Below are 12,270 nucleotides of genomic sequence, written 5' to 3' on the forward strand. Positions count from 1 at the left end.
ATAACATTTAGATTTTTAATCACTTATATATATAATATAGTATTATATAAGTTTGCTCTTCACTCGTTATTTCTTCTCTAAAAAAAGATTTTTTTTTCATCACTTCAATATTTTCGCTTTAGGCCCCAAAACCTCTCTACACGGCCCTATTGGATAGCCCATGGACGTTGCATTTTCTTTTTCTAAAGCCAACAGGGTAGCATAGTGGTGAGTTTGGCCTCTCTGTCCCTATATATATATGACATGCTTGTGAACTGTATCAAATGTATTCATTTGGTAGTAGACTTTCCACATCTATTTCCAAACAAAATTCTCTCCATTGCGCTCTGCTAGCTCCTCTCAAACAAGTTCCTTAAAGCAAAAGCATTACTCATGGAATGTTTTCTTCAACTTTCATCTCTACTCTTGTAAGTCCATGCAAGTAGCATAAGTGCTTTTATTTTTTCTTTAATTTTCTTTTCATCCCCAAATATAAACATACACTTAATATATATCCCCAAAGAATAGGATTGTCTCGGGTACACCACCTGTTCGGCCAATTTTATTTTATTCTTTTTTGGGATGGGACTTTATTCTTTGTGGGATCGATACCCAGTGGCGGATCTTCTTGGGACATATATAGGACTATAGGAGGTTCTCAGCCCTCCTAAAATTTCTGCAACTTTTCATAATTTTTTTTTATCCAAATGGCAAATCTGTTTTGGAGGTGCGCACACCAGAATGAGATGGGTATGCAATCAAATGAAGAAGGAAAAGTGAATAAAAATTGAAACTTTAAGGGAGATATATGAGAGTAAATAAAAATCAACTGGAGTTGCTAAGATACGGTTTCTTATTTTTTTCAGCATTGGAGCTTGCTCAGTTGGCAGGTTCAGTTTCTTAGCTACAGTGCATGGTTGCTTCTGCAAGCAACTATGCTTTTTGGTTTCTTAAGTTAAAAAATGATATTTTCTTATTTTTCATTGTCATGTATTTTCTTTCGTCTTTATTTATATCATTCAATAAAATTGTTTTTGCTATAAAAAGCATAATGTACTTTTTTATTTTTGTTTAAAGTTAACATGCCGATATTTAAATTTAATTGTTTTAAATATTAAGTAAAATTAAATTTAAATTAAATTCGTATTAATTCTAATTAAATTATTTTTAAGTTGAAGTATTGATTTAGTATTAAATGTTAAATCTAAATTGAGTGAAAAAAAATATTATTAATTTATGTTGTATGGTGGGACACAGGTAGGACCCTTCAATTAGTAATTTAAGAAACCATGGGTTGGAGCAAAATCTGCTTCAGTTTCTTAGGAGTTTCTTAAGTCTGATGTGGCAGTACGGGCCCACAGGAATAGTGCTGAATAGTGCTGAATAGTGTGTTAGGAAACCAGATAAGAATTTTGGGGTTGGAGTTGCTCTAAGAACTAAGAACTTATGGTTGAAGCAAAATTGCTTGAGAATTGCTTAAACACATGGCAATACGGGCCCACATAAATAGTGCTAAGAACTAAGAAATAAGAACTAGCATTGGAGATGCTCTGAAGAGTTTAATTTCTATGCACTGACGGCGTAAAGTTTATTTACACCGTCAACAATCAGATTTTAAGGATGTGAGAAAATCTCTCTTTTTATTTAATTTTATTAATTGACGTGGCACATCCTTGAAATCTGATTGGTTGACAGTGTAAAAAAACTTTACACTGTCGGTGCATCATCCTTTTTCTCTTCTCAGAATATCAGATATTTTATTGAACCGGTTAAGACACCGGTTCATAATTCAATGATGAAACTATGGTTGAACTTTTGGTCAATTAAATAAATATTTTTAAATGCGTATATATAAAATTATATATATATATAATGAAATTAACACAATATGTCTCAGCGCGCCGCAAGGGAATCAATTTTTCAACCTTCAATATTTAAATTTTTAACTTTTATTTTAAGAACAAGGTGATGGATCTACATGCATAAATCATAATAATGTAAAAAAAAGCACATAAAAAGTACGAACCGGTTCAGGTAATTTTTGACCGGTTCTATTGAGTTTGGGTTGGTTCTAGAAAGTTCTCACTTATCCTGGTTATTTGATCGGGCCAAATCAACCAAGATCCTGGTTCTCAGACATATCAGTCAGATTGGCCGTCCGGTTCGGTTCGGTCTTCTAACTCTAGTTATTAAACATACAATGCGATGTGATTTTTCAAAATCTAGCTATACACATAAATCCTAGCAAATGGATAAGGCACTTTGATCAATGGTACAAGTTTTTTTTTGTCGTTGAGGTACCAGGTTTCTATTCATGTATATACTTTTGAAAAGAATCATTTTGGTCATGTATATGGTTGCTTGGTCATGGTATGGTCATCCTTCCTAAGAGATCTCTTACCACACATGAGGTTACCCGTGAGAAGCTTTCATGTGAAATGAATCAAAAGATTCTAAATTCGAGCGAGCGTACTAGAAGCAATAGACATCTGCATTAATCATATTCAGTTAGTATTGTGACTCGTGCAGAAATTTTTTTTTTCACAACATCAAAATTTTCAAAATTTCAATTATTTTGTAGGAATATTGTAGAAATACTCCATGCTCCTTTCAAAAATATTACACACTCCTTAACTAGAAAATAGTTTAAATAGCTCTTACCACATGCTAATTGAAAATAGTTTTTGTACAATATTTTTTTTATAGGCAAATGTTAGCTGTTAATGATGTTAGTAAATTAGTCATTTCTTAGGGTTCAAACCCTGTACCCTTCACCTTTTATCCCATACTTGAGTTGACATTCGGGGACAATTTTTGTACAATACTACTTCTGTCTCACAAAAAATGTTGTTTGATGTTGTGACATACATTTAAAAAAAAAACGCTGTGACATAAAAAGTAAGATGACGATTTTTATAGAAGAATGTTAGAAAAATAACCTTATTTAATTTTTCAAAAAAATATAGAACATAATGTAACAGGGATAGTATAAAGGTAGGATTTGTCTCTAGTTTGGTTTGGTGCCTCGGTGTGAGGTTGTAAGTCAGTTCATGCTCCTATTCAGCAGGATATAGTTAACTTCAACCCTCAAAGTACAGAAGATCACGTGTGCCTAAATACCCGTTCTCTCGTTACTTAACACTTTGTTACATCCACTTACACTATTGTGTTTGTGTGTGCCAAAACATTCACATTAACTCAATGTTATGTTCATCACCACCACCACTCTCTTTTCTCATGATTCTCACTTCAACCCTTTTCAACCGACATGGAAATCTACCCTTTAACTAATTTTCTTTCTTTCTCATGGGAACTTGAGTTTCTGAATTTTTAATTTTTATTGAATGAAGCTTGAGCACACATGAGAGCCATATGTAGCCCACACAAACAATGACATGTTGTTTCTGGTGAGAAGCTTTTCTGGGTAGCTTCTGAGTTTCAGAATTGATTCTGAAGAAAAGGAAGTCGATCAAAACATGCTATTAGTGTACATAAGGGCGTTTCACTAATTTGAACTTTGGTATTGGTTTCTTTCTTTTCTAGCTCTTTTTTTAGTTTTGGAAATCATCAACTTGGCAGGATTATTGGTTTTTCTGCACAAAACTATTTCTGTTTTGGGTTTTGAATTTAATGCTGATTTTGTTCTGTTTGTGGCTTTTCACTTCTCAAAAATCGAATTTTTGAATTTGATAAAGGAAATTATTCCGTGAATCCAAAAGAATATTCTATATTCTATCATTTAATGCTGATTTTCTTTCTTTTCCTTGACAATGATGATCTCCTTGATCATGGGAAGTAAATGTGAGTGATTAAAGGGAAAAATTAGTTGTTGAGCTATGAAAACAATATGGAAGAAAATCAAACGTTTGAACTGAATTTTCCCTTTCAAGTTTTGTGCTAGTACTTCTTTAAGTATTTTATGTTTAAGATTAATTGGGTTAAATTCTCTGGTTTCAGTTATCAAAATCCATAATGAAGCATTGAACTCCAAGAGGAAAAAAAGAGTCACGGCTATTATTACCAGGTTTCTACTACTATTTCACCATCTCTATAAAGCTTGAAGAGCTTGATACAGTGGTGCACTGATCTTTCTGCCTGGAATAATATGGTTGGCTTCGGCAAGAAGTTGAGAGAATCACAAATTGAAGAATGGAAAGGGTAAGTTTATCTGAGCTTAAATCACATGTATCCTCGACTGAGGCAAGTACGTTTAATTCACTGAGACCAGACATTCTTGAAGGTTTTTTTTCTTAGTTATATTTAGTGCCCTTCAGTATATTTCTTTTTATTTTCTTTTGTAATGTTCATGGAGTATTCGATTTTTATACTTGATATGAGAAAATCAGGAAGACACATCCCTTCCACATGGTCCCAAATAAGAGAAAACGGGGAGAGAGAATACTTGACCCAATAGTCTATCATTATTGAAAAAGATGATGAAATGTTACTATGAGATTGTTATATATAGAGCCGCCGAATAGTTCTAATACTTACTATCTAGTATTGTTAACATAATTCTTGAAGGGATTGACATTGCTGCTTCATTTATTGCATACATGTTTCTGAGTGACAATCTGGCTCTGCTACCCTTCAATTATAGATTTCATGCTTTTTCTTTTGTTAAGATTGGTCATAATATAATACTTGTACCAGATTGAGAAATGATTGTGTTGATTCAGGTAATGTATGCTTTAACTTTTTACAGATATTACATCAACTATAAGTTAATGAAGAAGAAAGTCAAGAGATATACAGAACAAATAGAGTTTGGAGCTCAAAATCGTCACAATGTTCTCAGAGATTTCTCAATGCTTCTAGACAATCAGGTAATCTCATCTGAATTGAATACCTATTTCTAGTAATTTTTTCTGAATTGAAAGATAAACATCTATCATTGAAGATAAAAAAACTAGTACATGAGAAAACCAAACCAGAACTGACACTACCCTTGAATAATACTTGAATGCATATATCCCCTTTTCTGATATTATCCTAGATTTGTCAATTTCCCTTGTATAGAATCTGTCAATCTGTACATTACTCTTTAGGACACTTCTTTTACAAGAATGCGTGGGAAGAGCCCGAGAGCGCTTTTGTATGTGTTTGGATAAAAGTTGAGTACTATAATCTAAATGAACTTTGTTTCTAATTCATCAGAAGAGTTCCTTCCCCTTTTTACCTACGTGCCAATGTTTGTTTGCCTTTTGGCCAATAGATATCCAAACATAGCCCTTTTTGACAAATCTCACTCAAAGTTTTCAAACTTTTGAGCTTAGAAGTGCTTTTAAGCATATTTGATCTAATAACAGCTAATAAAATATAAGGCCTCTTTTCTTGCTCTTGAATTTCAGGTAGAAAAAATTGTCTTGTTTCTGCTTGTACAACAAGGAGTACTTTCACATAGGCTATCCAATATTGGACAAGAGCACCAAACTCTTCTACAGCAGCCAAATAATACAAACATATCTGAACTCCAACAAGCATATCGTGACGTTGGCCAAGATCTTTTAAGGGTCCTTCATTTTGTGGAAATGAATGCTATTGGTCTGAGAAAGATCTTAAAGAAGTTTGATAAACGGTTCGGCTACAAATTCACAGATTACTATATCAAGACGCGCGCAAATCATCCTTATTCCCAGTTAAGGCAGGTTTTCAGGCATGTGGTAATGTCTCTAAATTCTAACCTTGTGTAATTTTTTTCTTCAAGTCATGTATGTATCTTATTAAATGTTACAACACTAAAGTTACAAAAATGTAAGATTGTATCATGCAATAGCTTCTTTTTATATTGTTGGAAGCAATATCATGTAATTGCTTCTCTGCAGGGGATTGGTGCTGTAGTTGGAGTTTTAACTCACAATCTTGCAGACCTTCAGGATTTACAACAGTGTCAAGGAAGCTACATTTCTATATATGACCAGCCTTCTTATGTTCATCAAGTTAGTTCTTGATTCAAATTTATATGCATAACAATGCTAACTCCCTCAAATTCTCCAACTGTTCTTGTGTTTGCTGTAAATAACAATTCGAGGGAAACAAAAAGGAAGCATAGAGTTTGTTTATGAAATTTTGGTTAATAATTATCAATGGGCTTTCACACCATAAGTGTTGAGAAGTCCCGACTAAAGATATGACCCAATAAATGTTTATAAAGGGTAGAACAACCGTCACCTCTAAGCTAGCTTTTGAGGTTGAGTCAGGCCTAAACCAAATTTGAAAATGGTATCAGAGCCTTTATGACCAAGTAGTCTAGAGTTGAATCCTTTTTTCCCCCATTGTTGTAATAAAAAGTTGAATTTCAACACATGGTAGGTTGGTCTGTGTGCATTGTCATGCTTCAAGGGGGCTCTTGCGTGAGGGGGCTGTCAGAAACATAATATGAAACCATTTATGTGTGCTTTATATCCAATAACTTAAGTTTTTGGGATAGTTGATTAATGAAATAAGCTTGTTTTATAATTCATAATATTAAAGATATTCTTGCAGCACTTGATGACAGTTTCATTCTGACTTATCTTAAAGGATCCTGTTCTTGATTCTATCAAAGTAGCCGTAGGGAGATTATCAAATTCAACAAATTTCCTTCAGTTTCTGGGAAGAGGTGCTCTTATCATGCAAGAGGAACTGCCAACTCCATCTGAAGATCATCTTCTTGATGAGAGATATCACTTCATGTCTCTTCTTTTGAACTTGGCAAACACATTTCTGTATATGGTCAACACTTACATTGTTGTGCCTACAGCAGACAACTACTCTTTGAACCTTGGAGCTGCAGCGAGCGTGTGCGGCGTGGTCATTGGTTCAATGGCTGTTGCGCAGGTGTTCTCTTCGGTTTACTTTAGTGCGTGGTCAAACCGATCATATCTTAGACCACTCATCTTCAGTAGCATTGTTCTTCTAGTTGGAAACATCATGTATGCATTGGCTTATGATATGAACTCAATAGCAGTTCTTCTGGCAGGACGTCTTTTCTGTGGGTAAGCTATTTGTCTTACTCTAACTCCTCAATTTGACATGCTTTCCATATTGGAAGCTAATATTTGCTTCCTAGTTTCTAGATACATCAAAATTTGCAGAGCATTATATGTACTTTTTTTTGGCTTATCTTATTAAGAAAGCTTAGCTACTTCAGATTCTGGTATATTTTTATCATCACCTAGTGGAGCATAGACTTAAAAAGAATCAACTGTGTACGTATGATGTATGTGCATAGATATAGCATTGAACACAATGGATTAATATAAACATTTATGAAATCAGTTATGTTCTAAATGAAAATAAACATTGGTAACTAAGATATTCTTATAATCCGGGTTAGGACTTACGCAACCCTATATTATATGCGAGGATTGCTCTACCTTATATAAGGATTTATTTAGACATATCTCTAGTCAATGTAAGACTTCTCAACACACTCCCTCTAGCCTATGACTGGACATTTTGAGCGTGTAGTTTGTAGCAGGACTGACATCTGCGATTGACCAATTTATGGGTGGTCTCCAATAATCGGATCTAGGATAGTCTCTAATACCATCTTAGCATTCAAATATATTCTAGTATCTGGTCTTTTTACCTAACTATGTTTCTTGTGTAAGAATAAAAAAATGCTATCATCCTCTTTCTTGACTAACCGCCTAAAAAGTATATAAAGGTGTGACTCAAAAGGGAGTTTCTTGCAGTTAGATTAGTTGAGTATAGTATACTATGTATGCATCTGATATTCCGTATCAGAGAAATAAACTTAGATCTACAAAGAAAACATAGATGCATATAAGGACATATTTGTTTGGAAAAGGAATTGCTAATTTTTGTTAACTTGACTTTGTTGATGTGGTCAATATATTGATATTGACCTTTTCAGGTTAGGCTCTGCAAGGGCCGTTAATAGGCGCTATATCAGTGACTGTGTGCCATTGAAACTTCGGATGCAAGCTTCAGCGGGTTTTGTTAGTGCAAGTGCTCTGGGAATGGCTTGTGGTCCAGCTCTTGCTTGTTTGTTACAGACTAATTTTAAGATTTACAAGTTCACCATGAATCAAGACACTCTACCTGGATGGGTAATGGCTTTTGCATGGCTTGTTTATCTATTGTGGTTGTGGACTTGTTTCCAGGAACCGTCTCGCGAGAATGAAGGAAATTATGTGCCATATCGTGCACAAACTGGTATGTCAGCAATGTTTCTTGTACTCTTTTACTTACACGGATGTCACTAATTAAGAATGCAATATGCTTATGTTGTTTTATATTTCATTCTTAATTAGATTTTTTGCATTTGGTCTAAATGAATAGGACAAGCAGTGCATATTGCAGTTGAGAATGGGCATACACAACCTTTACTTATGAATTTAGAAGCAAAGGAGAAGGATGAAGACAGAGAAGAAGGAGAAGAAGAATATGATGATGCTAAAGAATCTCAGAAGCCTGTTACTTCTATTGTGATGGCATTTAAGTTACTCACCCCATCGGTAAAGGTGAGAAACTCGTGATGACTTTTATGCAAATCTTTGAGAGTTTATGTAAATAGTTTCTAACGTATTTATAAGCCGTTTTGAGAATATTTTCATAAGCTTCCAAGATTAACTTATTAATATGGGTTTAAATTTCCTATAACATATTTTGAGCTTATTCCAATAAGCTTCTTAAACTCACCCTGACTAAGTGCTTATTGCCATACTGTTTACTCAAATTCACCCAAAATACACATTCAAGAATAGTAACTTGAATTGCTGAGTTTGAATTTACAAGGGATAAATATAGTTTCATTTAGATGATGTGATACACTAATAGTAAGAGATTTGGAATTTCAGTTAAAGGGTAAGCCTCAGTCAGATTTGTGAAAATATATTTATAGACTGTGATTCCGTGAAAGAACAAATTTAAATTTTTTCTTCATATCTGTTTTTTCTTTTTGAACCTTCTTCAAAATGAACATGAAAAAGTAGTCCTGTTAGTTATAATAGTATGAAGTATGACTCAATGTTTTGCACTAACTGTGGATATTTTTATCAGGTTCAATTATTTGTGTATTTTATGCTCAAGTATGCAATGGAGATCATACTTGCTGAATCAAGCCTTATTACCGAATACTATTTCGTTTGGTCAACCAGCAAAGTAGCCATTTTCCTTGCATGCCTTGGTCTTACTGTGCTTCCTGTAAATATCATTGTAGGAAACTACATCAGCAACATGTTTGAAGAAAGGTAGACCTTCAACTAATATCTTAAAAGTAAAAATTAATTTGTAATACTCAGTATTTATGTTTTATGGCTAGAGGGACCGTTAAGAATGAACCATATTCCATTTAAAGTATACCAGACCTTTATTACACACACGAGCGCACACACACAGGCATATATGTTTGTGCTCGGCCTAACTCATCTCCAAAACCTAACTCATAATGTGAGGATTGCCAAAGCCTTTATAACTTCAGTCATGTCTCTAGTTGATGTGAGATCTTAACACACTCCTTTTATGCCATGGTTGAACATTTGGAGCGTGGAGTTTGTAAAACTGACTGCAATGAAGGTGGAAATTCAGGGGATGATCACAATGAAAGCCGAATTTTGGGTTCAATATTAGATCTAAAATAGACTCTGATATCGAGTTGGAAATGATGAAAACTTGGAGTTATTTATGAATCATTCATGTCAAGAACCAATTATCCCAAAAACTTAAGCTATTGAGTAAAAGACTTTGAATGATTCTATATTATATTTCTAACACGCCCCCTCACGCAAGAGCTCACTTGGGCTTAAAGCGTTGACAATACACAACCCACCTGACATTCCACTTTTTATATTAGAAGAATTTGTGGCGGCAAATATCGAACTCTAGACCACTAGTCATAGAGACTTTGATATCATGTCAAGAACCAATTATCCCAAAAGAAAATACCCATGTCTTAAAAGTTAGCTGCTAAACTAATGATACAATAATAACTTCCAATTTAGACTTTATAACAGCAAAAAAATTGTACTAAATTCCTAGGGATCCTCAAAATATCCACTGTGAACAGTTATTTAGTCTTTAATCCTCAAGCTCTAGGATTTGATTTTTATTAAGAAATCTTTTAAGTTGCTCATAGGTTGATGCACATTTTAGAAATAGACTTTGAGCCTTTAGATACAGGCTTATTTGTAGCTTGTATACTAGAAAAACACTAAATAAACTCCAATAAGTGCTATTTGGTTTGCATCCAAACGGGTTCTTTGCACCACATTTATAATTTGTCCATTTTAGAAATCTTTCCTCTTTCTCTATTATTATCTGATCCATAAGATCTTTCTTTTCTGATGTGTTTGTACTTGCAGGCAAGTTCTACTGACATCAGAAATCATGGTTTGCATTGGACTACTCCTAAGCTTCCATACAATAATCCCTTATTCAGCAACTCAATATGTAGGATCAGCCCTTATCACATTTGTGTTTGCTGAAGTTCTTGAAGGTAATTTATTCTCATACTATATAGTAATAAATAAAACAAACATGGATAGAAGAATTCAGACAACTTTGCATCATCACCAGATAAAAACAACACTGCTTAAACTAATCTGATGACTATGAACAGGTACATAGTTTGTAACCACCATGCAATAAGTATTGGTTATGTTGTGGTATGAGGGTATATCTCAGGGTTATGGTATGAGAGGGGCATGGTCATGGGCATATTTTTAAAACCACATTGGATGAGGAGCAAACCATATTAGTGAAGGACACCACATCTTTCACCCAAAACCTTAAGGCAATGGGTGTATGAGTTCTTTCACTAACAAACTATTTATCACACCCATTTTTATTCAATGTTAGACTTCTTTATTTTTTATTTTTATTTCTTGATCACATTTTAAGAATTCCTAACATATTGCACAAACAAAGTCTACCAATCTTTCGTGTACTCTTCAATGTTACTAGTTCCGGTACCTAGACCAAATGATACAATACAAGCACAAGTTCCTAGATTCATGGAGATATAGAACAACGTATAAGTTATCTTGCTTGCAGATCCACCATGTGAGTCTCCAACAATTTTTTAAATAATTACATATCCGATTTGACCTATAAACAGCTTGGTGGTTTCTTATTGAGGATAAAAAAAGGGAACAAATGGATTGTTTTACAAGTTAACTGATAATTTATATTGTCACTCATTGGCCATAAGTTAATAGTCTACTTTAAGTGATAATCTTTCAGGTTGATGCCTTTTCTTCCCATATGAGAAAGTTTTGGATCCATTTTTTTGCTTCATCATCCTTCGCTAGATAATGACATGCTTTGATATTTAATTTGTTTCTCATCTTTTTCTGAAATCTGAAGAAGAAATTTGCTTCTTGAACATGGCTTCATATTTTGTTTGCTTGATCAATCCAGGAGTGAACCTTTCACTTCTATCAAAAGTTATGTCGTCAAGGCTTTCTCGGGGAACCTTTAATGGAGGATTACTGTCAACAGAAGCAGGAACTCTAGCACGAGTAATCGCAGATGCAACGATAACAATCGCGGGGTATCTGAGTGAAAGTAAACTCCTGAATGCCACCTTACTCCCTGCACTCCTCATCTGCATCTCATCCATTCTTGCTACCTGCTACACCTACAACTCTCTCTATTAGTTTAATAGTTGTTAACCTTAAGAATCTGAAAATGTATATATTAATGGGACAAATATTTGCTCAATTTCTTAGGAGAATATGATGTAGCTTTTAGTGGTTTTATTGGTGTCGGTTACATGTTTAGGAGTAAGTAGCTGCACTTCCTAGTTCAGGCATTTATGCGATAGTTTTTGCTCTATGAGCTGCTTCTTGTTGAGAAAAATAAGTGTCAGGTTTCAAAGCAATAAAAGTTCAGTTTTTGTTGCTTCTCTTATTTTGTTTTATCTTCCTTTATATAGTTATAAAACACTGCTCATTGATCAGTTATCAGAATTGAAAATGTTGTATTAGCCAGTGTCAGCAGATACCTAAATGAGGTATAATCTCTCTGGATAATGTAGGAAGAAGATCTTCTTTTCCAAATAACCTTCTTCCCTTGAAGTTGATATATTTTAAACAGAAAATTCACTTAGAATTCAGGTTGGGCCTAACTCTATCCCAAAATCTAGCTCATAGGTGATGATTTTCCTCTTATTTATGAGGACCTTTTTAGCCAGACACTGCCACAAAGCTCAAAAGAACTTGATTTTAAGAAGAAAGCATGAAAGAAAGAAAATTTATGGAATTGTTGGTCAAAAGAGAATGTTAAACTACATGATGATGACCCAAATATGCCACATGGGTTATATGTATAGCACAACAAATC

The 12,270-nt window shown here is 34.0% G+C and overlaps 1 protein-coding gene across 2 annotated transcripts; it reads left to right on the plus strand.

The window, feature by feature from the left end:
* The first annotated feature begins 279 nt into the window (after positions 1–279).
* LOC130728217 (SPX domain-containing membrane protein At4g22990-like) lies at positions 280–11,833 on the plus strand. Of its 2 annotated transcripts, none has more exons than XM_057579602.1 (11): positions 280–407; positions 3,937–4,137; positions 4,685–4,805; positions 5,331–5,642; positions 5,805–5,918; positions 6,502–6,956; positions 7,841–8,142; positions 8,269–8,450; positions 8,989–9,179; positions 10,290–10,423; positions 11,347–11,833. In XM_057579602.1, exons 2-11 carry the CDS (start codon positions 4,085–4,087, stop codon positions 11,583–11,585), a joined length of 2,103 nt encoding a protein of 700 aa, XP_057435585.1. In that variant the 5' UTR covers positions 280–407; positions 3,937–4,084; the 3' UTR covers positions 11,586–11,833. The 2 variants fall into 2 exon arrangements, with proteins under 2 accessions (XP_057435585.1, XP_057435584.1); XM_057579601.1 differs by lacking the exon at positions 280–407 and adding an exon at positions 3,164–3,499.
* The last annotated feature ends 437 nt before the right edge of the window (positions 11,834–12,270 follow it).

Source organism: Lotus japonicus, chromosome 1 (genome assembly GCF_012489685.1).
Source record: "Lotus japonicus ecotype B-129 chromosome 1, LjGifu_v1.2".
In the NCBI taxonomy this organism is placed as follows: Eukaryota; Viridiplantae; Streptophyta; class Magnoliopsida; order Fabales; family Fabaceae; genus Lotus; species Lotus japonicus.